This window comes from Tympanuchus pallidicinctus, unplaced genomic scaffold (genome assembly GCF_026119805.1).
Source record: "Tympanuchus pallidicinctus isolate F22 unplaced genomic scaffold, pur_lepc_1.0 scaffold3, whole genome shotgun sequence".
NCBI classification, from domain to species: domain Eukaryota; kingdom Metazoa; phylum Chordata; class Aves; order Galliformes; family Phasianidae; genus Tympanuchus; species Tympanuchus pallidicinctus.
In genome coordinates, this window is record NW_026294747.1 from 2254965 (window position 1) to 2281704 (window position 26740).

Below are 26740 nucleotides of genomic sequence, written 5' to 3' on the forward strand. Positions count from 1 at the left end.
ACCTTAAGGGTAACTTTCTAGCATGGGTTATGAGTATATTTTGAATGTACGTCGCCCATTTTATCCACAATAATGCAAATCTCTGTCTAATAGAAGTTACTTCTATTAAAACTTGAAGTTACTTTTTTATTTTTTAATATAACAAAAATTTTCCATAGGCTATTGAGAGGCTTTTCTTTTTTTGAGATTGCATTGGGCTCTCAGTGCCAAGGTGCTGAAAAAATAGCGCTGTTTTGTGGGCACTCTTGGAGTTGTCTTTTTTCGTTCTTGGGAGAGGTGCAGGTTTAATGGCTCTGTAGGTTTCAGTGGTTCCATTGAAATGGCTTCCACAAGCAACCAGTACAGCTTTCACAGGAGCTTATAGGAGAGTTCCTTATTGCCTTTTTATTTCTTACTGTCACTCCATTTCCATTCTGGTGGATGCTTACCTTTTCTTTTGATCTTGTCATAGCCTGCAATTCTAGAATCAGTGCATGCTGGTATTTTTTATTGCTTATCTGTATTTATCCTCTCAAGCCAAAGTTTTACATTAATTCGTGTAGCATTATCAAATTAGTGCCACCAGCTTTAAAAGAAAACGTTCTCTTGTCATTTATAAAGCAGTTCAGGTTTGGTGGATTTTTTTCTTCTTGTTATTTAGAGGGTCCTTGGAAAGTGCTTCTATACTTGATTGTGTGTTTTCCAAAAAGAGTTTTTGAGTTAGTAATTTACAAATTCGCACTAGAGGTAATAATTTCAAACCTGCTTTCAACTGAATTTGTTTCTTTTTTAATTATTTGAATAAGAAAAGTCTTCCAAAGTCAATTCGGGATTAAAGTTGAGCTGCATAGTTCAGTTCACTCATTTGTACTGAATGCTGCTTTTTCATGTTACCATGAGCACCACACTGTAATATCATAGAGACTATAGACTTCTGCTATGGAATTTCTAGGGACCATGGAAACTTTTCTTGCTGCTTGTTGTGATTTTTGAATTTTTGTTAGGAAAGTATTTCATAGAGCCAACGGGCACCAAATTTTAAGGAAGTGTCGTGTTTTAACAACTGCAGTTTTGTGACTCAGTTGCAGGATCTGCTCGTTCTGACCCTGAGCATAGGCAGAGCTGTTTGGCACAGCTTCACCCTCTGAAGGTGAAGTCTGTAGACCGTTATGCTTACTGTAGCACATGGCATGCTATCTCAATAAAAACGGCATGTAATAAGCAGTTGGAATCTGAATTACCTCTGTTGCCATTTTATCCCTGGATAACTTGCTCAAAAGAATAAAAACAACCCAACCAACAGTGCACAAACACACACATGAGATAAGAACAAGTATTGTTATTAGCAAATAATTTTCTGTTCTTACAGCTTGCTTTGCAAACAGGAAAGGAGCCTCCAGCTATTTGGAAGGTACAGAAGGCCTTACTGCAAAAGTTTGTTCCTGAAGTGCGGGATGGACAGAGAGAGTTTGCTGCTACCAACAGTGTGAGTCTGAATGTTCCTTGGGAAGACTCTTGGCAACTAAATTCCTTGATGGAAGACTAGAAAGCAAAATAACGAGAAGCTTTTCTTCCTACTCTAAAATTATTTCAAAATACATAAATGGGTAGATTTGTACAGATTCTTGGCTTTGGGGCATGGATTCTTTGTTATTGTTGACTCGGGGTGACGGAACAATTTTTCACAACTGGAATAAAGTGAGTGGAGGCAGGCTTGTGAACCAGCTGCTTTCTGTGGGAAGGATACATGTAGGGTAGAGTTTCAACCAGTAACCCTTTGGCAGCAGGTAATCCTGATAGCAGTAGACCTGTGGTTTATCAAATAGAGGGACAAAAACAAAGCCCAAAGTACCTCTGGCCTCATTTTCTCATTATAAGCATTATTTGAAATCCATTGAATAATTCCTGTTCCTCAACTGCTGGGAGATGGCTCATCACTGTATGTGAACTGATTATTTTTAACATTGTTCTTATTGTTTAATTATTAAACTAAATAATTCTGCTTAACAGAAGCACTTGAATGTTACTTTTTTTCCTAGTATCTTGGCTATTTCGGGGATGCAAAAACAAAATACAAACGAGTGTATGTGAAGTTCATTGAGAATGCAAACAAAAAGGAGTATGTTAGAGTGTGTTCGAGAAAGCCACGAAGCAAGCCTGTACAGTCTGCAAGGTATTTTATTTCAGCTTGCTTTTTATTGTCATATTGTTTTTGTATTAGGAACCTATTTTAATAAACAAGGCTTACAACTCAGTGCTATTTTAATTCATCTTTGAGTGGAAACTGGAAACTGTATTTTGTTTTAAGAAACGAGGTATAAATTGCTGTTGTATCCAGACTTCCTTACCTGGAATCCATGCATTCTAATAGTCATGAATTTCAAAGGTATTACAGCTCTGTATACTGTGAGCTTTTGTGTTCTTTTGTGCTGATGCTCAGCATGTGCCTGATAGAAGCCTAATAGAAGCCTACAGGCATAATGATTTTATTATTATTATTATTGCCATTTCTCCTATCTTGTTGATTCTGCAAGTTAGATATGCTTTATAGATTGCTTTAGTGACCAACCTGACCCAGTACACTGTAAGTATGCTTGCAAAGGCCTTTGCTGCTGCGTTTTGTGTTGGCTGTACTTTCGCAAAAGATTATGGAATCTGCATTATGCAGCCTTTTCTGTGCTTAGTTCATTTCATCTTCCCACAGCTTCAGATGCTATCTGAGGCTTTTCCCTCTCTGTGGCTTTTCAAATTTAATGTAGGTTTTTTTTTTTTTAATCAGATGTTAATAAACAGTAATGAAAAAAAATAGCGTTCTTTCAGGCAGTCCCTGGGTTTGTAAGTCCAGTTTCCTCAAAGAAGGCAGTTCCATCAGATAACTGATTTTATAAAATAATCGCAGTCTACTTAAAACTGCAGGGATTTGGGTACCTTTTTTTTCCTCTTGGAATACAGGAAACTGTTCCAGGACCTGTTTGTCCAGCACCCTGAAACAATATTGTCTTTTAGTCAAAATACCAGGGTTAGCTTCTACCTGTATTTTCTCTTTCCAGTACAGTTTTTTGACTCTTATTTCTGCTTTTCCCTGATGTTGTTACTGCACTGATATATTCTGGGAGAGCCATCAGATTCCATTTTAGTATCACTAAACTGGATTAAAGCCCTTCCACATTCCTCTTCAAAGTAGGCTTTCCATTTCTCAAATCATCCCGCTGTCATCTATTGCTGACACCCATTTCAGTTGGAAGTCTTCCTTTCTGTCAGAGTCTGGAATTCACAAGATTCCAGAAGGTATCAGCAGTGTTAATAGTACATTTCACTGCTTTTTCATTTGAATGAGAAATTGCTTGGCACTTCCCAGACCTGTATTCATCCCATATTCTCAAAGCTCTATTGCATTGGTACTTAGCAACTGACTACATCACACAGTTTTCTTCTGTTGTTTCCAGGTGATGAGTTCTCAGATTATGATAAATTTCTACTGGTCCTAAAATACAAACTTTCCTGATTGTTTTCCTGTTTTGATTGCTAGGAATTGAAAGGGGAGGAGTTGTCTTCGTCCTCCTTGCAATCCTACCTGGTGCTTCTACTGGAAGTACCATCTTTGTATTGATACAGTATTCCAAATTCACTTTGTCAGCCGAGATCATTAATTGCTATTATTTGTTCAAGTCTGAATTTTTTTTTGTTATGGTCTGTTTTAATATTAGTCCCAATATTCTGTAGCTTGTAAGTTCTACTGATTCTGGGCAATTTGAACTCGCTGTGCTTGTCATCTAGCTATACAGTTGATACACCATTTAGTTATAGATAATTGAGAGTAATTATTGAGCATCATATTAAAAAAATGTGGCATTATAGTGCATATGTCCTAGTTACACGTGACAGCAAAATAAGTGTATATAATCCACAGGGAATATCTCATGGTTAAACAAGCCAACAGCTCTTCCCTTAAATTGCAGGCTAGTGTGGTAACTGTTTCAATAAAGGTGTCATTCATACTGTTGCAGGACTATTCATTGCAAACCCAGTAGCAGCAACAACAAAGCACCTGATCCACCACCCCCAAAACCAGCAGCAACAAAGGTCTCTTCTGTGAAACCCAAAGCTAAGCAGCCAAAAGTAAAGGCTGAACCACCTCCAAAGAAAAGGAAAAAGTGGAAAGAGGAATTCTCGTCTTCCCAGTCTGATTCTTCACCCGAGGCCCAAAGTGAAGAAGATGGTGAGTGGCACGCTATGGTTAGCATCTCAGCCTATTGGAACTAGCTGCAAATAGTCTTGTGGAAAAAGTCTTGCCAGTTGTTCTTAGTAGCCTCATGGGGAAAACAAATTGATTAATAAACGAACTTGAGTGTGCTGTGCAAAATGGAGTGCAACAGCTAACCTCATCTATAATTTATCAATTCAATATATTTTTTCTACTTCAGTGCCAAGCCTGAAGTAACTCCATGAAGTTCTTTGTTGTCCCTTTCCTATAAGGCTTTCATCTACAATAATGGAAAAATAAATGTCTACATCTTCTAAAACACAATCGTGTGAATACAGATAGGTGAAATTGTTCATACAGCAACAGCAACAACAGCAGTGTACCGTCTGTACCTAATTTGTTGTTTGTACCTGTTTTGTTGTGTGCTTAGTTTTGCTGTAATTTCTGATTGCAGTGGGTTTTAATCTCTTGTGATACCAGTAGGGGTCACTTATGTTTTATGAGAGAGAGCCTCCAGCTTTCAAGAAAGCACAAAATATTTGTGGAATACTTAGGAAAGAAAATTCACCCTATTCCCATTAATTTTCAGAGCTTGTACCTCCGCCTCCATTTGTGACTCGCTTTCTGAACACAAGAGCTATGAAAGAGACCTTTAAGAGCTATATGGAGTTGCTTGTTAGCATTGCCTTGGATCCAGACACAATGCAAGCCTTGGAAAAGAGCAATGGTACAGTATGTTTAAAATCTGTGTGATTTTGTTAGATTTTTGCGTTTGGGTGTTTTGTATTTGTTTCTTTGTTTTGTTGTCCTATTTACTTAACGTTTGTGATATATTTACTGCTTGTGTAATGACACAAATTCAGATTAGGGTAGGTGCACACACATAAATGTATCTGTCAGCACTGTCTATTTGAGGAATCAAAGTAACTCAGAAATGCTGTTTGTCAGGTTTGACTTGTCAGATCTGAGCTCTTTTTTTATTGTCTTTTAAAATCCTAAAAACATTTATTTCAAATTACAGTGTTTCAGGTATGTGCTTTTTCTTGTAGATAAATTGCCATATAACTGGGTAGTTTTGAGTCTTTCTGACATTAAAAATTCTGGCTTTCATGCTTCAAAACTTTGAAATTCTGGTCGAGGACAGTTGTATTCTATTTTCCCATGAGGGAGGAAACTTCTGATGGACTTATTACTGTGGTGGATTCCAGAAGACAAAATTCAAAACTATTCTATTCCTCAAAAATTAGCAAAACACTCATGTGGAGTTAAAGGTTCCAAAAAACCACTCATTTCACCTGCTGAGTTGCAGTTGCTGTTTTCCACTATATTAAGTTCACCCGTATTTAAATGAACCTATTTTCTAGACAGTTCTTTCCCATTTTGCTCTGGTTGTGCATCAGTGTACTTACGACCTCAAGGATCTACATACCCTGTTTGTTATGTCAGTAGTCCCACTAAAAGCAAAGACTTGGTCTTTATAAACAAGAGTCCCCTTATATCAGAGAATGTCAAAAACAAGCATTCTGTTTTCATAAAACTGCCAATTTTATTGTTTAGAAAATGGCTTAAGATTATATTGCTCTCTCTTGACTTTTTCCATTTAGCAAAGGAAAGTTGGAGAAGGATCTGAACAGCAGCCAGCAGTTAACCTGCATGGTACCTACACCACTGTCTGACTCTGGGGGGAAGAAACCTCAGACTTGTAAAGTCTGTGTATAAACACATTGCATTATTATTGAGTTCTTCTACCTACTGACATAAAAAGTAGAATAGATTGGATAGGTGTTGTCTCATTACTGTGTGTCTCTTAATAATCACGTGTTACTTTTTAAATTGTCATTTAGATGAGCTACTTTTGCCTCACATGAGAAAAATTGATGGCATGCTGAATGACAATAGGAAAAGGCTGCTTTCCAAATTGCGCCTGGATAATACTTTCAAGGTATTCTCTTTGAATTCTAAGCTTTTCACAGTAATGCTATAAGCCAGTCATTGAATGCAGGCACAACTAAAAACACAGAAGGCAAATTTGTAACAGAAGAGAGTAAGGATTTGAAAGAGAGATGCTATAAATGCAGTGCTTGTGTGTGACATCTGGAGAACATTTCTGATCGAGGTGTTTATACCACTAAGGTGAAGTTCTGGATTTGCTTACTATGCTTTCTCATTCATTTTCAAACTCTCCTCCTTCTAAGCTTCTCAAGTTTGCCAAAAGCAAGTCTGTCTGCTGTCCTTCTAGATCGGCCGGTTAAGTGATTTTATTACTTAAAAATCCTAATACAGTTGTACCCTAATTAGCTGTACTGTGGAGCAGATGCCTGGACGTGTGAAAGAAAAAGTGATCAGAGTAGCTTGAAGCCCAGACAGAATGATCAAAGAACAACTCATTTGTGAACTGTTGGACACACGGGGAAGGGCTGCATGTTTTCAAAACATAACACAGAGCCTCAGAGAGGCAGGATATATTAGCCCTCCATTTTTGCTTTTTGCTTGTGGTAAAAATTCTGTAAAGTTTCTGTTAGTAAAATGCTTCTTAGCTGATGTGTTTAGACTTGTCTGTGCAGAGAAAGAAGATAGGCCAATTAAAGTAGGCTATTTCTAGAATTCTAGTTACATTCCCAGCATGCAAAATGAGAAGTTGCTTATTATGTTTATTAAGGGAAAATAATAATAGTGCCTTCTATAATGCTGACGTATAATTAACACTTCTTTTTCGGTTGGAGTTCATAACATGGAGTTCATGTGATAGCTTTGCTGTGTGTTCACTTAGAGGCATCCTATCAACCGTATCTCTAAAGTTAGCTTCAGCCTAAATTTCACAATAGCAGCTCGGGAAGTTGATGGAGTTGTGGGTCTAAGCTAAGGAATCTGCTTGTGATGTAAACTGCAAGATAAAAAGCCCTTTATGTTTGTCTTCTGTTATGAAAGTACCAGCTTGTACCTGAGTTAATATTCTATCCAAAAAATGAAAGTTAATGAAACAATAATGCTTGCCAACGCGTTTGTATTGATGAGGAAAATGTTTGATATTCCTGTAAGATTCGAGTTAATCTGACAAGGATTAAGCCTGCTTGTATTTCAGCTGAATGAGGCAAAAATAAGTGAAAAATGTCATCATCTTGAGTATCGCTCAGTTGGAATATGCACTAATAAGCACGGATAAAACGATTGTTTTTCCACTGCGTACAGTGGATGCTGTGTTACTGAACAAATCAAACATGAAGTTGGCAGTCAGTGGGTGCCCGTTCTTGAATTTTTCACAATCCCTTTTTCTTTATGTGCTCTCTTTAAAGAGCGCTTTGGAAATCTTTCCTGAACTCACAGTGATCACTCGGGATTCTAAGACAAAAAGCGGTGGAGCATCTGTGTCTAAGATCAAAATGAATGGTAAAGCTTACAACAAGAAAACACTGAGGGCCTCTAAATCAACCACTAAATTAGCACAGGTGAGTGTTCAAGGGTTTGCTGCTGCCACCATCTGACCTGGAATGTGATAACCGTGTGTCTGTGTAAAACACTGTTTTTTGTATTGGGCTTTTTTACCTAAAATCTTTGTTGAACGAAATGCTTTCTCTGTTAAAAACAAAACAAAACAAAGGTTATATTCCAGTGGTTATTATGTTCCAAAGTTATAGTCCATAAAATATAATCAAACATTTCAGAAGGATTCCCCTACTTGAATTCTTGAACTGCAGTGTGTTGTTTGCATGTCTCTTCTATATTTAGACCCAAATGCTCTTATCCTGCATATTTATACATCTATACATTTTACACATTTATACATTTATCCTGTGTATTTATACAGGAAGTCTTCTGTGGCATCCACTCAAGTTTGCAGAAAGACAAAGTAGCAGTGCTGCCTCTCTGGTGCAGGCAGTAACTGGTCTGTGTAGTTGGATGGGAAGGGAGAAGCTTGAGATTACGCTTTGTTTCTGTAGCATTCCTGGAGAGACCCTATGATTGGGTTTTGCTAAGTACCGGCCCATTCCTGACTCACAGGGGCAACAGGTGGCTGAATAAATCACATCTAGTAGAGCTGATCTGTACTTACCTAAAGCACAGTCTGTATGCTTTTGTGCAATGCAGCTGTTTTGATAGGAAGTAGTTAACCTTCCTGTAGTAGTTGTCAAAGTGGTGTCCTACTAGTCCTGGACTTCAGTCGCAGTGCATTGGAAGCACTGAAAGCATTCTCAAAGCTGGTTTTAATAAAATGATTTTGTAGGGAACGTGGAGATACGAGATAATGAGAATGACATAGTATAAATTGCAGCCTACCAGAATGTGTCACAGCAAGTATTTGAATGAAGTGTTCCATTTCTGAACTGTTGATAAAAATTACTTACAGGGTGACGTGCCTGTCACGTCTCTGTCTTGAGACATAACGTGAATTTACCTGAAAAAAAACCCCTTTGTTTTTGCAGGAGTTTACGGTAGATCCAGAAAAAATACAGCTGTATTCTTTGTATCACTCACTCCATCATTACAAATATCATATATATCTGACATGTAAAGAGGAGGTAAGTATTGCTGTTTTTCGGAGATATTTTTACAGTTGTTTGGGAAGTCGAGGTACAGAGGCACTGTTGTACTCTTGATAAGTGAGTATAGATTGCCATAGGGAAATAATTAAATCCACAAACAGAAGGGTATGGCGAGTGCATGTGCTGCCCCTGAAGGGCACTGCTGCTCGTGATGAGGCTGATGAGGTGAGGCTGAAGACGTTTGTGTGGAATCGGTTTGCATCAGAGTTAGATTAGCATTCTTCACTGTTCTTCAAGCAAATTAAATTGATTTCAGTAGCTTATGTAACTGGTGAGATCTAGGAGCTACTCTTCTAATGCCCACTCCAGTCTATTCTTCTGCAAATTCTTGATTGAAACGTTCCAGGTAGCAGAACCACAGGAGTTGAAGTCTGGCTCAGCACCTAATAGAACAGTCTGAGGAGGGTTTTTCTTTGTTTTTAAAGCATAAAGGTTTTCTTCTGAAGAAGGGTTGTATTTATCTACAGAGTGTTACATAAAAACAAAAAACCTGACAGACTGGCAGTCTCATATGTTTACATGTATACGCATTTCTCTCTTTCTCCTCAAAATAGATTTCTTCTGTTCAGAAGAAAAGTGCAGATCTAGGACAGGAGGAGATTGTGCAGCTGTGCATGAAAAATATGAAATGGGTGGAGGATCTTTTTGAGAAGTTTGGTGAACTTTTGAATCGTGTGCAGCAGAAATGCTCCTAACAGAAATGTATTCCAAATCTCACATTTTTCTTCGGCACTAATCTGATGGAACAGAAAGCTCAGAGAGGCTCTGATTTCTTTTACAAAGCCAGCCTGCGTTCTTGTTCATAGGCAGTTGTATTTCTCTTTATGGAACTTTGTGCCTTGGCTCTTGCTAAGGAAAAGTGATGCTGCCAAGGAAATCAGCCCTTTGGAGATGGAACTGAACGTAAACCTAACCACATTGTTAACCTGGAGAATTATTTTTTTTTCTTTTTTGTGAACTATCGGATAACTTAGTTTTATTTTCAGAAATGTTTTTGACAAATGATAAAGCATGCACTACATATTCTTTTTTTCTTTATTGCTAAAAAGATATCGACACTTAAAATACGACAGATTTTTCCATCTCTGACTAAGCAACAGAAAAGTCAGCATTGGGGTACATGTGTCTGGCTGCCAAACTGAGCTTTGTACATCTTGTGAGCAGAGCCGGAGCGCCATCAGTTTCTGTGAACAGGTGTTGCCACCATCAAACCCAGAAATGTCATTATGCTTTATGGACTCCTTTTACTATTGTCATGTTCAGGAGACTGAACGTGGAGTTGGTGCAATCCTATGACTGCTTTTTTTTGTGTGTCAAATTATATTGTAATGAAAGACAATGACCTTAACTATTTTCCCCATTTTGAAGAAAAAAAATATTTTCCTTTATACAGTGTTTTTTTTTTTTTTCTTTTGGAAAAAAAAATTCAATTGTACATTTTATCTCACTAATAGTTGTATTTTTCACAGAGAAAATATTGTGGTTAAAATTGTTTCATGTATCTTTGTAATACTTTCCATTGTTTCCAGTAAATCCTATTCATTTATGTTGATTTCGTATTGTAAACTATGTATCTCGAGGTAACCCTTTTGTTTATACAGGTTTGCTTCAGTGTTAACCAGAATAATGCATACTAGACTAGTTTTGCTTTAAGTGTAGTTGTGTTAGACACTGCAAGTATCTTCTGACACATGAAAATAAATTTCTTACTAAACTAGCACTTGATTAACTGAGAGTTTAAATGAGGAACTACTATATCTTGGTCAACAAAGATTGCTGACTGAATAGACTACATGCAGTGTTAAACACAGCTTACCTAGTTGTCTGTAGAACTGGCAGTTGCAGAGCTGTTCTCTCTTTGGTGCCTTTCAAGTCTTCAGACATTTTCCTGTAGCTTTTTTTGTCCCTCCGGTTTAACAGTAGTGCCACTAGTCATTCTCAGACAATGAATGTAATGGGCTGTAATCAGGAGAACGTTTTCTTTAAATTTGCCAACAGAATGCCTTACTGAGTCATTCAGAACGGATATTTACTGGGGTCCTGGAAAAAAGAAAAAAAAAACTCGTGGTGTTCTTTTCCAGATAACATAGGAAAAAATAATTCCTTTATCTTCTAACTGCCACTTAGTGCCTTAATTTCAGCCAAGAAAGCAGGGTTCACTATTCATTGGCCAAATGAAATAATGTTCATTGCCATGTGACCTTTTTTCCTGTTGTCTGTTTTTATCCTATTTAGTTGTTAAACATTCATTAGACTTTAGAACTATGAAGAGTTTAATGAATAGATGTAAAAATGCAATTATTTGATCTCGAGTAATCAAATAGGTTTGAATATTAAAGTATGTACAGAATTTTAGCTGATTAGTTTTAGAACTGTATAGGATGTTTACCATATTTCCAAAGCTATTTGTCTTTTCAAAGCAATAATTCTCATTTAAAACTTGTATGCAGACTACAGTGAACAGAGATGGTGTCACCTCTGCCTTTTTTAAAGCCTCGTCATAACCCGGCTGCTTTAAAAAGGGAGGTCGCTATCGAGTTACTAGATGCGTTGTGCTACTGTGATGTCTTTATAATCAAGGAGAGTGAAATGGGCTTTTATTTAGGAAGAACGTGCAGAATGTCAGAGCAGTTGTGAAGCTAATTCATTTTTTCAGAGTAAGGAAGGGTAGACATGAGCCTTGGAGGCTTGCGGTTGTTTCAGTCGCGCTGTGTTGAACGCGGCAGGAGCCAAAGCCTGTGGTTAACACGTGAAGCAGAGCTGCCAACGTCAGTGGCCATCAGCTAAAAATGGGTTTGCTGTAAATACGCCAACTGGAGACGTGGTAGCTCTGAGCCTCTTGTGCCATTTAATCTGTAGCATGAGTTCCCAAATTTATTTAGGGCATTCCCTTATTGGAGGGACAATGGCAGCAGCAGTTCCCGGCTGCATAGATACAGGAGAGACATTTAATTGCACACGTGGTGTTCTGTTGGCCCCTTTCGGTGAAACAACAGAGTTTGGGAGTTCCTGGGCTGTGTTGCCAAGGATGGTTAGGGTGCAGACTGAGGGAACAGGAGTTGTTGTCTCCTTGACTGTAAAGAACTCATCGGACTCTTTGTCTCCTTTCCCTCCCTCATATGACTGAGAGCAACCAACAGAGAAAGCTTTTTGCTTTCTGAAAGATTTCTACACCACTACTTTACAGCTCTCTAGAGTTCTGAATCTAGAAGTAGCTTTAGGAAACTGGTTGTTTTCATCCAAGTCCTTAGAAACTGAAGGAAAAAAAAGAGATGAGAGGGTTTTGGAGCAGTTTGTCCCCATTTAATAGGAAGGTGAATTCTGGTGACGACCATCTAGATAAGTAAATAAAGATGGCCAGGATGCTCTGCAGTGCTGGAGAGGATGACCTGGCTGATTTTTGGCTGGATTATTCCCCAGCCCAGTTAAACAAGCCCTGTGCCTGTAGAGGAAAAACTTGTCTAACTGCCCCAGACTACTGCAGATGTAGCAGAGCTGCCATCTTTGTCATGGGCTACAAAAATGGTGGCTGGATTTATTAGTTTACCATTGAGGATGAATAAAAGCACAGAACTCTCAAGTGTGCAAAGGATCATAAACAAGAACAAAGTTTTGTTAGTGGGTCTGAAAAGGTTTTTTTTATACTGAAGCAAACTGAGAAAAAATGTCAATGTACAGATAATTCTTCTTGCACAAATACTTTGTTGCGTTTTAGATAACTCTGCACCCACAGCTCCAACTTCTGTCTTCTTCTTGAAGCAACAGTGACATCCTTATCCTTGAATGTCTAACAGTGGAAACTGAGCACTCACATCTGCAAGAGAAGATGCACTAGGAAGGAACAGAACCCTCTTTAGACTATGAATTAGCAAAGCAGAAATTAAACTAATTGTGCGATGAAACTTTTTATTTCCACTGTCATTTCCTTTAGTATGGCATCCCTGTTTACATTGGGTTTGTTTTGTATTGAAATACAGTATTTCTCTTAAAGGCAGGTTTTCTTAGAGATGCTACTTCCAAAGTTTTGCTAGCAAAACATCGGAGACAAAATTGGATTGAAAAACTGTGTCTGAAAATGGCTAAGGACTTCAGGATCTTCAGAGCTCTGCGACGTGTATCGTATTCTTATGTTGTCTAAATGAAATACTACTTTTTAAAAAGGCAAATCTTACAGGCTGTCTTCCAAGTAAATGATTTCCGTAAGGGAAATATATTTTAAATATTATTTAAATATTTACTACTATTTAAAACGATTTTAAAACAGAAGAGCTAAAACTACGGTCACAAAATGTCGGTGTGTCATTGGTCATTTCATTGCTCACTGCTAACACAGGACGTTGGGTCTGTCACACACACGTGCATGGCAGTGTGCACGTTCTGTCATATCTTATTGTTTAAGCTACTCCTGACATGTCATTGTTAACACATGCATGTTTTCTGCATATCTCCTCTACGTATGGGAAGAAAAAAAAAACAAAAAAAAGAAGCTAGGGCTAATAACAGACACTTTATATGTTCTTAGTCCAGATTTTCAGGTGGTCCGTAATACAATGTATGGAAATGTGAAAAAGGACACATTTTTGTACCATTTGTGATGTTATTAACTAAACCCATTAAAGTGAAAACACTTTTTAAACAAAAACCTCATAATTCTCAGTCGTTTCTTATTAAAGTGCTGAGACTTGAAAAGTTAGTTTGTTGGGGAGAAAATGGCAGTTTAGACTGTTATGATCTCAAGATGAAAAAATGCAGTTCTAGTTCTTTTTCATTGTATAACGTGGGTAAGGAACTGGTTTTGTATTTCTGAGTGCTTCGCATTCATTTTCACAGTCTATCTGCCAGTTCTTAAACTGATGTGAGAAATGAAGAGCCGGAAAAGAAATATCTTCTGTGATTCGGTTGCTTTATTGCTATCCTGTTTTATTCGCGTTCTTTCTTTCTTACCTAGAACGCTGTCTGTGTGTACGTACAGGGAAAAATGGTGCTGGGGGGTTTTTGTCTTTCCTCCTGCCCCCTTCACTTAAAGGGAACTGCTCCAGATACTTCCTTGGGAATGTTTTTGCTGTACACAGGGGGCTGAAATCCCATATAATCTCATTGCTGGCCATAAGGTAAATGGTATGCGTTCTCTGAGCCACTTACTTGAAGGAAAAATTGAATGTGAAGGGCTAAAATATTTTTATAATGGTCCTTTGTGTAAGAGCTGCTTCCCAAACCAATGCTTATTCTTCCACAGGTGTTTCCAGCTCAGATTATTATCAGATTAAGTCTCTGTTGACTTCTTTTTATTCTAGGTGTATTACTTGAAAACCTGTATAATTGGGAGTATATGCCACAGCGTTTGGAGCCTGGGAGGCTGGCAATAGCAAGAGCTTTCAGTATAGTTGTGTTACTTCGCATCATCCTCCTTTCTACCTGTGGTGCCTGCTAATATGATTTCTTTGTGCATTACTTATCACATTTTTACAGCAGCAACAAAGCAAATGCTGTGATCACTGAATAAAAGCTGAAGCACCAGTGTTTGGTCGTGCGGTTAGGTCACATTGGTAACTTATTCAGAGCTCTGGGAGAATGAGGATTTCACTGAGTAAAGCAGCCTTGGTGGATTCTGAAACCTTCCAACTTTCTGCTGTTGGTTGACATATCGAAATTATTATTCTTACAACTTTGGTCACAGAACGAAGAATAAGAGAAGGCTTTTTATTTGCTTCACTGCAAAGTCCAACAGTTGATAAACAGCCAGAGAGATAGTGTGACTACACCGAATGGACTCTGCACAAAAGAAGCTGAAGATAAAGCTTACGCGTGAGAATCCAAGTGTTGCAATTCTGGAACCAGCTGGTCAAACAAGAGGGGAAAAGAAAGAATTATTTTTTCATTCTGCGAGTTAGTGACAAGGCTCCCTGCAGCCAGTGCTTCCAGAGCTCTTTCTCATCCGAAACTTAGGAGCCTGACAAAACATGACACAGGTTTTGACTGCGGCACATTGTACAGCAACATAAAAAGTGAATTATGGATTAATGCAAAAAAAAAAAAAAACCACCAAAAACACAAAACCCACAAAAAACCCAACTCATTGCTCTAGAACACAAGCCTTACACTAAGTGTAAATGGTGATAGAATTGGTACATAGTTTTCTGAATAAGTGAAAATAAGTGGTCAACATCAGGAATTCACTTATGGTTGATAAATCCATCTAGAGTTCTTGCTCTTTCCTCTTTTTTCTTAATCTGCTACTGCTGTCCTGTTCAGCAGGTGCCACTGCTGGCTGCTTACTCCAAGAATACAGGCCATGAAACTTTTCCCTGCAAGTTTAAGTTACCACCATGCTGTGCTTCAGCTGGAAATCACCACTGCTTATTTGGCTTGAGCTCGGGTCCTCCACAGCTGTGTCAATTTGTGAGAACAGCTCTTGAATCACTTTGTGGATTTACCTAAACCCACATTCAGTTAAGCTAATGTATTTGGGTTTGTGCTGCAATGTTCAGTCAGGTACTTTAGCTCACCTGTGAAACAGTAACTCCCAGCGGGGCAGAGCAGAGGAAGCCTTCTGGCATATCAATTACTTGTGTCTGATGGTGCTCCACTCTGCGCCTTCTGGTGGATCAGGTTTCTGGAGCGCAGGTGACAGCGAATCTTTACTGTTGTGCAAGGAGCCTTTACCCAGACAGTGCTGCTGGGACCATGCTGAGCACATTTAGCCATACTGCATTCAATCTCTGCTTGTAAAAAAAGAATAAATTGCAGAAATGAATGTCTCAGAAGACTTCTGCGAGAGATGAAAAGCCCATTTAAGACAACAATCGGTATTGCCTATTGGGGAAGCAGAGGCACACTGCTGTGTTTTTGGTCACATTGCTAGCAGTCTTTGCTCCCTTACGCTTCTTCAAAGTAATTCTCAAGCAATTCTGGCTCTGACTTTCTCCAGCCCTTCTGCATGGATAGTTTCTAACAGAATACAATGTGTTCCACTGGAGGTCAGTGTGCACCAGTGCAGGCTCAGCAGAATGCCTCCCTGCCCTTCACTTGCTATATTGTACTGCTTGACTTTGTCTGGTACCCCATTGGTATTCCAGCCCAGGAATGGAAGGATTGCACTCGTGAACAATGCACACTTTGTCGATTCAAACAGTCAGTCATCCAGAAGCTTCTGTCTGGGGAACTTGTTTATTGTTCTAGACTCTTCAAAAATGCAAGGGTGGAATCCTTGCAGATTTCCTTGCTATAAAATATTGAAGTTTGTGCTTAGAGTGAATCATACTCTTATCCAAGCTGTGCAACTGAACACAGCTTCTCCACAGTGGAGCAGATGTGGTTGGCACTGTGGTGTGAATGTTGTGTGATGGCATCGCTGTATCCCAAAGAACCTACAGCTAGGTCATCTTTTTAAATTCCAACGTAATGAGAAATTGAAACTAAGAGTGAATTTGTGAATAACCTGCTCTGCAACCTGATGGAGACTCAGTTCTCTAACCCCTGGAGGTCAGTGCCAAGCAAACCTCTTGCACTCTTAGTATAAGTAGCAGAACGCATAACTCAGTTATAAGACATGTACTGCATCCCTCACACGTCTGGCATATCAAATAGCCCTTGGCAATCTGATATGAACAGCTATTCGTTTATCTCCATTTGAGCTTAATAAAGGTGGAAGAGAGCATTTGGTGAATTTTACAGGGCAGTTTCAGTATTAAGAAAAATAAATACCAGGCTTTATATCTTCGTGCAAAACAACTGGGGAGATTTCATATTATTCTGATGATTGTGACTTAAAAAATTATAATTTCTGTAACCAAAGCTGTGGGTTTCATTTACGTATGTGAGACTACGAAACATATGTCAAAACGTCTCTCATCACTGGTGAGTGGAATAGAGCAACGTTTTAGGAGCTACTGTTCAAAATGTTCTTTCATCAGCTTCGCCACTGCAGTGAATACAGGCATTGTCTGTATTTAAATTGGGAAAAAAAGTGACTATTCTAAATAACTGGAACATTTACATGAATTTTTATGTAAAGCATTGTTTGATGTGCTCTTTCAGGAACAAAACCATGAAGACTGAGTCCAACAGATCCTTGCTATTATGGCGATATGATTTTCTGTACATGTAAATTTAGATGGTGTTGACGTGTACTTAAAAGCTGGTGTTGCTATGGGAAGATACTTGAAATTAAGGAAATAAATCTGGTGGTAGAAGAGAGATCCTTGAGTAGTCTGACTGTGAGATGTCAGATTAGCATGTGAAGTGTCTTTTGAAAACGAGCAATACAGCAGTCGTGTTCTCCTGCAAGAATGTCTCTCAGTCTGTCAGTTTTCAGTGACAAGTCAATCTTTCCTAATCTTTGGAACTTCAAGTACAAAAAGTATTTTGGATATTGAACTCGTCTTTGGCTTAGACTTTTTTTTTTCTTTCAGATTTGAGGTCTTCAGTTTTAAGAAATTGAATTTTTTTCCTTTGTTTCTTTCAAGAAGACCCAACATTTTTCAGATCACAACAAGCACCAATCAGTACAACGGCAGCCCCTCTGTTCTCCCAGTACACCTCCATCCTCTTAGACAACATACGCTCCAACTTCTGCCTTTCCAATGCAATTCAGTTGCAGGACTCCATCATACAGCCATCTCTTGCTCCACAAGGCCTCGTATTCAATTCCATCCCCTTCACCTGTGCCTGCAACGCCTGGGAATTACAGCCATCATTCATCCAAACGCCCCGGCCGGCCTCCAGCCTGCAAGCTGATGGGAAAAGCTGGGCAGCACCTGGCATTCGACAGCTTCTCCCTTTGTGCTTAAAGCTCTTAGCTCTTATTTTGTTTCATCTCCCTCCGCGACCAGGGAAGACCTCACCGTGTGTGACAGCACGCGTTATCCCGTCTCCTTCATCCTCAGCAAGCTGATGCCAGTGGGTCAGACCCTGAGCAGAAGGCTCGCCTGAAATGGCGCCTGTCAGAGCGAGCTCGTTTGTAAGCTCGTCTTCCCACCTTCCCTCAAGAAAGAAATATCTGCTCGTCACTTCCTACTGTTCACAAGCAATACAACTTTCACTCCCAACTCTGTCCCTTAGCGCGGCCGCCTCTTCCCTCAGCCACCCTGAGGGCTCGGCTCGGCGCGGGCGGCCGTTCGGCCGCGGTGACCAATGGGCTGAGCGCGGGAGGCGGCCCCGCCCCCCGGCGGGATGGGATAAGAGCTCCTCCGGGATAAGAGCTGCTGTGGGATAAACTGCTGTGGAATAACCTCCTGCGGGCCGTGCGCCGCGTGGATCGGGCGGCGGCGATGGCCACGGTGCGAGAGAAGGCGGCGGCGTTGAGCCTGAGCGCGGCGTGCAGCCCCGCCGCCAGGCCGCCGGGTACGGGGCGGGGAGCGGGACGCGGCCGTGGCGGGAAGGAGGGAGTGAGGTGGCTGAGCGGGAAAGTTGCCGAGGGGGGTCTGAAGCGCGGGGAGAGAGCTGGGGGGAGGAGAGCGGAGGAGAGGCGGCTGGGAGCGGCGGCGTGTTTCCCCGCTCGGGCGAGGTTCAAAAGTTGGCCGCCGTCCCCGCCGGCCGGTGGAGGCGGTTCCGCACGGAGGGCCGCGGCCGGCTGCGCCCCTGGTGAGAGCCGCGCGCCCCGTGCTGAGCACCGCCGCGTGCCGGGCTGGAAGGCGAAGCAGTGCTTAGCGACGTGAGGCGTTCGGGAGTGCGAGCGCGGTGCTGTTTGGACGCGTTGAGTGGTGTTGGTTTTTGTTTTGTTTTTTTCCCTTCTGAGTTGGCTCTTAAGGCGTCGGAAAGTAGGGCTGGAAGGAACTGCTGCGTTCTGTTCTGTTCCTTCTGCCCACCGCTTGAGAAGCGCAGGTTCCGCAGGGCTTCTACCTGGCCTGGGTCAGTGCCGCGTATTACAAGGCTTCCTTCCACGCGCGTCTTAGCAAGAGGCTCTCTGCCAGCACGCCGCTCCGAAGGCGACTGTTGTCCCGTGTAACGCCGTTGGGTTTTGTGCTCTTAGGTCCCTGCTTCCTTCTCCTTTAAGTCATCCCCTTCCCCTCCCCGTTTGCTCGTTCCTGGGCCCTCTGGCAGACGCAGACCAGCTGGGAGCCCTGGTGCCCCAGATGGAATGCAGTTCTGTGACTGAACAGCAAAAATACCCCCTGTATCTTTGTGGAAAATGTTCATGGTAATGTGTTCCAGAACAAGTTGTGTGGCTTTTTTTTTTCTTTTTAAACACTGCATTACACTGTTAATTCATTAGGTTTGAGGTCTGTCATAACCCCAGATGGCTGTCTGTAGGATGGCTGTCTGTAGGATTGCTGCCAACTCTTCATGCCTTATTTTGTGCTTGAGCGTTTGTCTCTTCCACTTGTTTTGCCCTCTTTGTCAATTGCTCAGCTGATTTCTGAGAAACATGTATTCTAATTCTAGCCTCTCCAGTGGCTGCAGCTCTTAGCAGCTAGGTGCCACCTGCAGATTTTACAAGCATGTTGTATCTTAAGTCCTTGCTGAGGCTCACTGTAGTGTTTGCTAGCACCACTGCTAGCATGATATTCTGAACCTGAGGTTAGTAAATGAGTAATAGTTCAGTGGTTTTATTAGGGGAGGGAAGGCTGGTTGGCTGAAGGACATGGCTTTGAGTACACAAAGCATGAATCTCGGTTGGAGCTGTGTTAGTAGGAGTCTCTTCTGTGGGATTAGTGTCCAATGAATGATGTCTCATGGATTTTTGGAGTGGTTAGTGTGTCACCAGGTACTCTGTGTGTATGCAGCCTTGTAGGACACTCGTGTCTCTTCATCCCCACTTCCCTCTTTACCTCCACAGCTCTGTACCCTTATCCCTGTTACTAGAGGAAACCAGGGAGCTGCAAACAAGTAGGGTTAGTTTTTGGTTTTGTGCAACAAGTGTGCTCAGGTGTAGCTCCCACAGGTGTCAGTGCTGGGAAATGGAGGGAGCATGCAGAAGGTAGCAATACAGGACAGCATGCTGAGAAAGTGAAAGCTGCTGGATACAGAGCTGTACTGCAGGCTACTGTAGTAAGAGCAACCCAGTGAGATACGCTGGTAAATGCAGGCAGACTTGCTGAGGGTAATGCTCAAGTATTTAATGCTTTGTTGAAGGCTGGTTCAGTGCAAGCCAAACTAGAAGCCTCAAGCTTCTTAAATGCCTACAAGCTTCATGAAAGCCAGTAGCCACAGAGGGGGCAGTTCTAATTGCTGCATGAGTTCAATCTTTGTGCTTTCTCTGTTCCTGTACCACTAGGCTTTAGCTTGGCCCAGAAGCCATTTGGAGCAACGTATGTCTGGAGCAGCATTATCAGCGCACTTCAAACTCAAGTGGAAGTGAAAAAGCGCCGTCAGAACCTGAAGTGCTATCATGACTGTTTCATTGGTTCGGATGCAGTGGATGTCGTGTTTGCCCATCTTCTACAGAACAAGTATTTTGGGGATGTTGATATTTCCCGTGCGAAAGTAGTGCGAGTGTGCCAAGCACTAATGGACTACAAAGTGTTTGAGGCTGTCTCAAGGAGGGTCTTTGGAAAAGACAAACGCTCTGTGTTTGAGGACAGTAGCAGTAGCCTCTACAGATTCACAAATGTCTCAAGCCAAGCGGATCTTGATAAAGATTACCAGCAGTGTACTCCACAAAGGTTGGTACATGATGGACTGGGGAGATAAAAAATCTTACAATAGGGAAATGCCGTGTTATTTTTTGTGGGGGAGAGGGAAACAAAAGGGACAGTGTAATTATAGCACCTGGGTGTGGAGGTGGGGCGGTAACTTTGTGCGGGTTTTTGTGGTGCAGGATAGGTAGGAAACAAGTTTGTAGTTTGGCCTGCGTGGTTATTTGTTTTCTGCCTGTTCCACATCCCCTTCAGGGACAGGGGAGCGTGTGGAAGTGGAGTGCCTTGCAGATGCTTATCTACTGGGATCTAAATGAGTTTGAGCAGCTGGCATTCACGTGCATCAAATAGGCTGTACACATGAGAAAACCTTGGGTACTGCTTGCCTACCTGTGGCTTAAGCCACTAATCAATCCAGTCTTCTAAAGAAAAGACAAATAGAATTGCTTGCTGCTTTCACTGTCTTAGCTTGAGTGGACTTCAAATTTGACTTTCTGCAATGTTTTCAGCTGTTTCTTTATGTACGTGTGACTTGTTCATAGGCTAAATAGCAGGCTACAATGCTTATTGCATGCCATCACAGAGCCAGAGGGAAGTGTAATGGTGAGGGCTTGTTTCACTGCCTTTTCAGGAGTGGGTAAAGAAAACCTTTGAACCGGCTAAACCATTGTAAAACAGAACATGCTACCATGTGGGTAACTTGGCCAGATAACTTGCCTCTGACAGTTTTTGTGTCAAACATTAATCTCTGCATGTATTCTGACATTCTTACAAGGACTTCTCTTCAGGCAGTTATAGCATTAGTTCTGATAAAATACACTTTAAAATCATAAACGATGTTGGCTTGGCCAAAAAAAATAAAAGCGTGATTTCTGTTTGAGAGGAGCAAACATTAAACGACTGAAGTGTGTCAACCCCCCGACAGAAAGCTCTAGAAGCAGAGATTAAGAACAGATAGTTTCTCTGTCCTGCTCTCCCTCCCACACTTCTTCAGCTCTTGTTCTGTGCTGAAGAAAACTGCCCCAAGTCTGTGCGTGGTTTTTCTGTACATCAGAAATTCTAGATAAACTACTTCAGTGAGCAAAACTGCAAATGGATTGATCACAGTGTATCTTTAAGTGAGACCTTGGAACGTACCTGACAACTAGTTGTGAAGCAAGGTGATTCACTTTGTTTGAGTAGAGTGAAGGTGTTTTTCTTCCGGGCTGGGCACAGGTTGACTGCATTCCTTCATTCCTTTTTTTTTTCTTTTCATTTCTGAGAAGAACAGATCTGTTGATGTGAATGGTTTGTCACATAAATAGCAAAAATAATTGACATCAAAAGGACTTTTGTAGTGCCTAAAACAAAGAAGCTGTACAAACTAAAATTGAATATGCTTAGACTAATAGAAACTTCTGTCTGGAGTTGTTGCATTGCTTTTCCATTTAGTTAGCATATGAGATCAGTTACGAGGAGAACTAGCTAACACCTAGAAATGGGGAACAGGTTTCTGAGAACTTCTCTTAGCTGATGGCATCAGCTGCCTTGCTCCAGGAGAAGTGTTGCTAAGGAACAGCCACCTTCTAATTTCTCCAAGAGCAGCTCTTACCTTTTGATCTCATTTCACTGTTACGAATGACGTATTGAAACTTTGGACTCTTTCTGAGTGGTTGGGGAGTACTGTATGTGTTACTCTCATAAACTTTCGTATAGTTTTCCCTTCCTAACCTATCTGTACTCTGGTAATTGATGTAGCTTGCTAATGCAATCTTTGACAAGCTTTAAGGGAGGAACTGTGTACTTGTGTGCAGTGGTTGCACATAGTGTTTTTTAAGATACTGCTTGCTTGAACAGGGGAAGTGCTTGTGAGAATCTTGAATCTTGGTTATTCATCCAAGTATGTTGTGTTCAGTTGCTCTTATGCGTGGATGAGAACATACAAGTCTGTGTTTTTTCTTCTCAGGCATCAGAAGAACATGCTGTACAACACTACTCCTCTCAAAGCAGAAAGCTTGGAGGATCTCTGGGAAAACCTGAGTTTAAAGCCTGCAAATCCCCCTCAAGTAAACATCTCGGAAAGTTTGTCTCGTCGAGGTAAGGCAAAAAGTACCTCACTTCTTCAGGTGGGAGAAGGAAGCTTTTAAGAATAGGGCTGGAAGGACTGATGGCTGACAGAATGGAGATGGAGTTGAACTGACTCTCCCAGTGTTCTGTTATGAACACTGTTTCATAACAAGGACAAACTACCTGTTTTGCAGGCTAATTTTATCAGATAGGATCCAAACAGTGCAGTTAAAATTGCTGTTGAACTTTATGGGGAAGAATACACAACTATGTAGAGCCTCACTGAACTTAGGAACAATCACCTGCAGGATACCTGTGCCTGATTAATCACTGCCAGTAGTCTGTTGTTTGCTAGAACTCTTTCCTAGCCTTTCAACAGTGCATCTGCTCACTTACAGTGCTGTAGGGGGCTGACAACTCACATCTTTTCAGACTGAACTATAAACTAGTATAGCTTTTTTTGGCTAAAGATGCTTGAGGCATCATAGAAACGTGCAGGGAGCAATAGGAACACTGGAGTGAGGTTGTGGAAGCTGTGATAAGGTTGGAGTGTCCCTGCTACACTGCTATCCGTTACCTAGAACAAAGACTGCTTGCAAGTTAGAGTGCAAGGAATGTAAGGCACTTCAGGCTTATCCAAAGAGTGGTTCTCCTACATTGCAGTTAACTAAACAAATGGCTAATTCTTTCCTTTAGCAGTGATAAAATGCACTCAACAAGCGATAAGAGATACACTTTACCAGAACAGATTTACAGTAGCAGAAAAAAATTAATCTCTTAGATTTGGGTTGGTGGGAGGGAGGGGAGTTGCCATTTTCCTAATCTTTATCTCGCTTGCTCTGTGTGTTTTGTGTATTCCACCCTTTCCAGTTATTAATGAGGTCTGGCGAGAACAAACCATTGCTCGTCTGCTGCAGCTTGTAGACCTTCCACTCCTTGACTCCTTGCTTGAGCACCAGGAAGTCAAGCCTCAGCTTCCACAACCAAAGAAGGACTCTGGATATGTCATCACGAGCAACTACTTGGACAGAGAGATTCTCAAGGCTTTCAGTGACTCACAGTAAGTCTTCATTGCTCACCTCTCAGGACAGAAAGCTTTTCAAAGTTGCATACATTTGTCACTCACAATCTTAAGTAGAAAAGTAATAGTCTCCAGTACTGTAGGCAAGTGTGCCTGTTCACATCCTTTCTACCTGTTAAACTGAACCCAGTAGTAAAGAGCAGTTGCTAAATTGAATTGGAAGCAAATTCTGCTGCACGCTGGAAGAAGTTTTTGAAGACTGTTACAGGATTTGATAGCATGTAGAGGGAGATGTGTGTAATGTACTGAGGGGGGGAGGAAACAGTTTTACAGTTTTTACTTTTAAAAAAAAATAAAATAAAATAACAAACAGGATGAGTGAGAGGATTAGCATTTTAGCCTTTTTAAAATAGTGAAAGAAAGCTGATCCTGAAACTGTATAAATACATTTAGAAGTACAGGCTGAAAAACCTTGCCTCTTGGAATCAGATCAAGGCTCAGGTTTCTGTTTATCTAGCAGTAATTTTGTCCTTGTCTATAACAGTAGAGGACGTCACTAACTTTAGGTTTAACTGCTTCTGACTGTTATCATTTAATCAAGATGAGTAATTAGTAACCTGCCCAGCTAAACAAAGGGACATGTGGCTGTGATGCGAGTGGGTCAGCAGAAGTGTTATTTGTGCCAATCCATAATGAATTCAAGTACTTGCCCATGTGGTGCCCACTGACTGAGAAACTGGCCTACTCACTGCTGTGGTGGAGCCCAACCACCTCCACAGGCACCAGTAAGTAATACTGGAGAGTTGAACCACTTTGTCTTTTAGGACAGATGAATGGCTCTCATCAGCAATAGATTGCTTGGAATATCTTCCTGACCATATGGTGGTAGACATCAGCAGGAACTTGCCCGATCAACTGGATAAAGCTGATGCATGGAAACTACTGCTGTTTGAAAATATTGGTAGATACTATGGCCAGAAAAAGGAGCCGCTGTTGAGCCACGCACCTGAAATTCATTCAGGAATTGCAGAACTGCTAGGTGAGCACAGATTGACTTACTGAGCTTATGCGAGGTGGGTACTAACAAGCTGAGCATTTCATGTCAGCCAAGCCCAAAGCTTGCCTTCTGCAGAGCTGTTTTTTAATCTGTTCATAAAGAAGATATTCCCACAACACAAAACGCTTTGCACTTATATTCTGTTGCTCCTGTCTATGTAGTAAAGAAAAGGTGAGTGCAATTTTAAATAGATACAGCTAAAATTTCTACTGCAGCCAATTAAAGTAAAACTTAGTAGCACTTTACAGAATGGCTTGCAACTACTTCATCATACTAGCCTGTTTATCTAGGATATCCTCTGTATTTCTTGGGAGATGGGGAGATGATGTCTATAATGAGACACTTCTCGCCTAACAGAACGCCTTTCCTTCTTCAGTATTTCAGCCACAATGGATGGAGTTTGAACTGTAATTGAGCTTAACTGGAAGTGCACCAACTTAAATACTGGGCTAAAAGTTTGGGGGTGGGCTGCTCTCTAGATTGAGTGCCTGTGAGAACTTTGTGAGAATGGATTTTTTCCGTTCTTGAGTTTAGAGAAGTGAACTCTTCAGTGTCCAATTCAGGTGTTTTGTCTGTTGCTGTATTTTATTTTTACATATACCATTATTTTCTTCCAGTGAATGGGAAGATGGAACAATCTCTAGAAGCTATTCAACTCTATTTAAAACTTCTAGACAGTCAAATCAGGGAGGAGTTCAGAAGATTACTGTATTTTATGGCTGTTGCTGCCCATAACACCGAGCTCAAACTACAGAAGGAGGTAAATGTGTGTACTTAACTGTTATCAGTTGCTTTACATTTACTGAAATCTAGATATCCCAGAAAGTAGGTCAGAAAGCACGTGGCTACAAGGAAGAGTATTCTAGAGGAGCAAAGCCTTCCCATTTTTCTTCCATGTTATTCTTCAGAGTGACAACAGGATGGTTGTGAAAAGAACTTTCTCTAAAGCTATTATCAACAATAAATCCTTATCCAGAGGGAAAACGGACCTTCTGATCTTGTTCCTTGTGGACCACCAAAAGGATGTCTTAAAGGTAAGAGCTAGACAATGACCAGACTTCTATTTCATATGCTTGTGCAGAATTGCTTTCTCTAACCTGCTGTTTGTCTTCATTCAAGATCCCAGGGACACTGCATAAAATGGTCAGCAATAAATTAGTGGCTTTGCAGGAAGGCCAAGATCCTAGTAAGATAACAGGTGAGTGTTATCTTACAATTTCTTATCACATACACAGATGCAAAATAAAAGGGACTGAGCAGAGTTAAAAATACTTGCTGTAACAATGACTAGACAAATTTCCTTCTTAAGGAAGGTGGGTCTGTGGAATCTGGAAGGTGGTTGGCTGGTGTTAATCATCTTCATGTTTCCTCCTAGGTTACACATTTTGCCAAAAGCTTGATGAAAGAGAGTATCGTTTGAATACAGAGAAGACCACAAAAGATGAGCTATTATCTCTGCTGAAAGCTATTGATGAAGATTCAAAGCTCTCTGACAAAGAGAAGAAGAGACTGCTAGGTCAGTTTCATAGTAGCAATCCAAGTATTTTTATGCAGTATTTTGGAGACAGAGTTAGTAATATGTGCGTGTGACTTTTAAATTGCTTTCTACATTGCAGTATTGAAAACACTAATATATTTGTAAATCATTTGTATTCATATGTCTAATAAAGTTATTTTATGGAAATTGATGGGATTTATGCAAGTAAATTATTACTGAACCCAGTGGTACCCAGGTTTGGCCTGTGCTTCATCGGTTCTTTGCTCATTCTTATCTTATTGTTCTCCTCATTTGAAGCTGCTTAGATTGACAACTTCTATCGAAGCGTTAAAATGGGAAACACCTTTTCAGGGCTGGGATCTCTTCTGGATAGCAAACTGTAAGCTGACCAGGTTTGGTCCTGTTGGAAATATCCAAATAATTTTCCAGGACGGTATCTCTGATAAAGATTTTATTTGCAAGTGCAATGGCAGGCCTCCTGCAAGCAGGAGAACATGCAGAAAACAGCCTTACATCTTTTATGCCCTATTACTTGATGCTTCTCTCTTTCTCCCCTGGTTCCTCATTGGCTGAGTACTTCAGGTTCACAATCTTCCAGATGCTCAACTGAACATATAGATACTGGATAAACAAATTGTTGCTAGCTAAGTGCATATTGCTAATTAGTTAACTTCTCACAGTTGCTCATCCAACACTCGGTCATTGTTTCTGGATATCTGCTTGTCCTTGCATAGAGATAAGCTTGGAAGGAGAACAGAGGGGACTATCTTCATGCCTACCTGCTGCATCCCAGGCAATCCAGCCTTGTGTAGAGGCCC

At 40.8% G+C, this 26740-nt stretch overlaps 2 protein-coding genes across 6 annotated transcripts in view; both read left to right on the plus strand.

Annotated features, from left to right (window-relative positions):
* The window catches only part of QSER1 (glutamine and serine rich 1), a 36017-nt gene extending 22807 nt beyond the window's left edge, over window positions 1-13210 (plus strand). For all 5 annotated transcript variants that reach the window (XM_052693184.1, XM_052693186.1, XM_052693187.1 and 2 more), the window contains exons 6-13: window positions 1349-1465; window positions 2019-2152; window positions 3987-4198; window positions 4773-4910; window positions 6028-6125; window positions 7477-7629; window positions 8605-8700; window positions 9279-13210. In XM_052693184.1, the coding sequence (XP_052549144.1) occupies window positions 1349-1465; window positions 2019-2152; window positions 3987-4198; window positions 4773-4910; window positions 6028-6125; window positions 7477-7629; window positions 8605-8700; window positions 9279-9419 (1089 nt within the window). In that variant the 3' untranslated portion in view covers window positions 9420-13210. The remainder of the gene's footprint in view (window positions 1-1348; window positions 1466-2018; window positions 2153-3986; window positions 4199-4772; window positions 4911-6027; window positions 6126-7476; window positions 7630-8604; window positions 8701-9278) is intronic.
* Window positions 13211-17931: 4721 nt separating this feature from the next.
* On the plus strand, window positions 17932-26112 carry DEPDC7 (DEP domain containing 7). The gene is made up of 9 exons (XM_052693189.1): window positions 17932-18066; window positions 19940-20327; window positions 22246-22376; window positions 23217-23406; window positions 24192-24406; window positions 25042-25184; window positions 25333-25458; window positions 25544-25622; window positions 25800-26112. The coding sequence occupies exons 1-9, from the start codon at window positions 17994-17996 to the stop codon at window positions 26012-26014; spliced, it is 1560 nt and encodes a 519-aa protein (XP_052549149.1). The 5' UTR covers window positions 17932-17993; the 3' UTR covers window positions 26015-26112.
* Window positions 26113-26740: the final 628 nt, after the last annotated feature.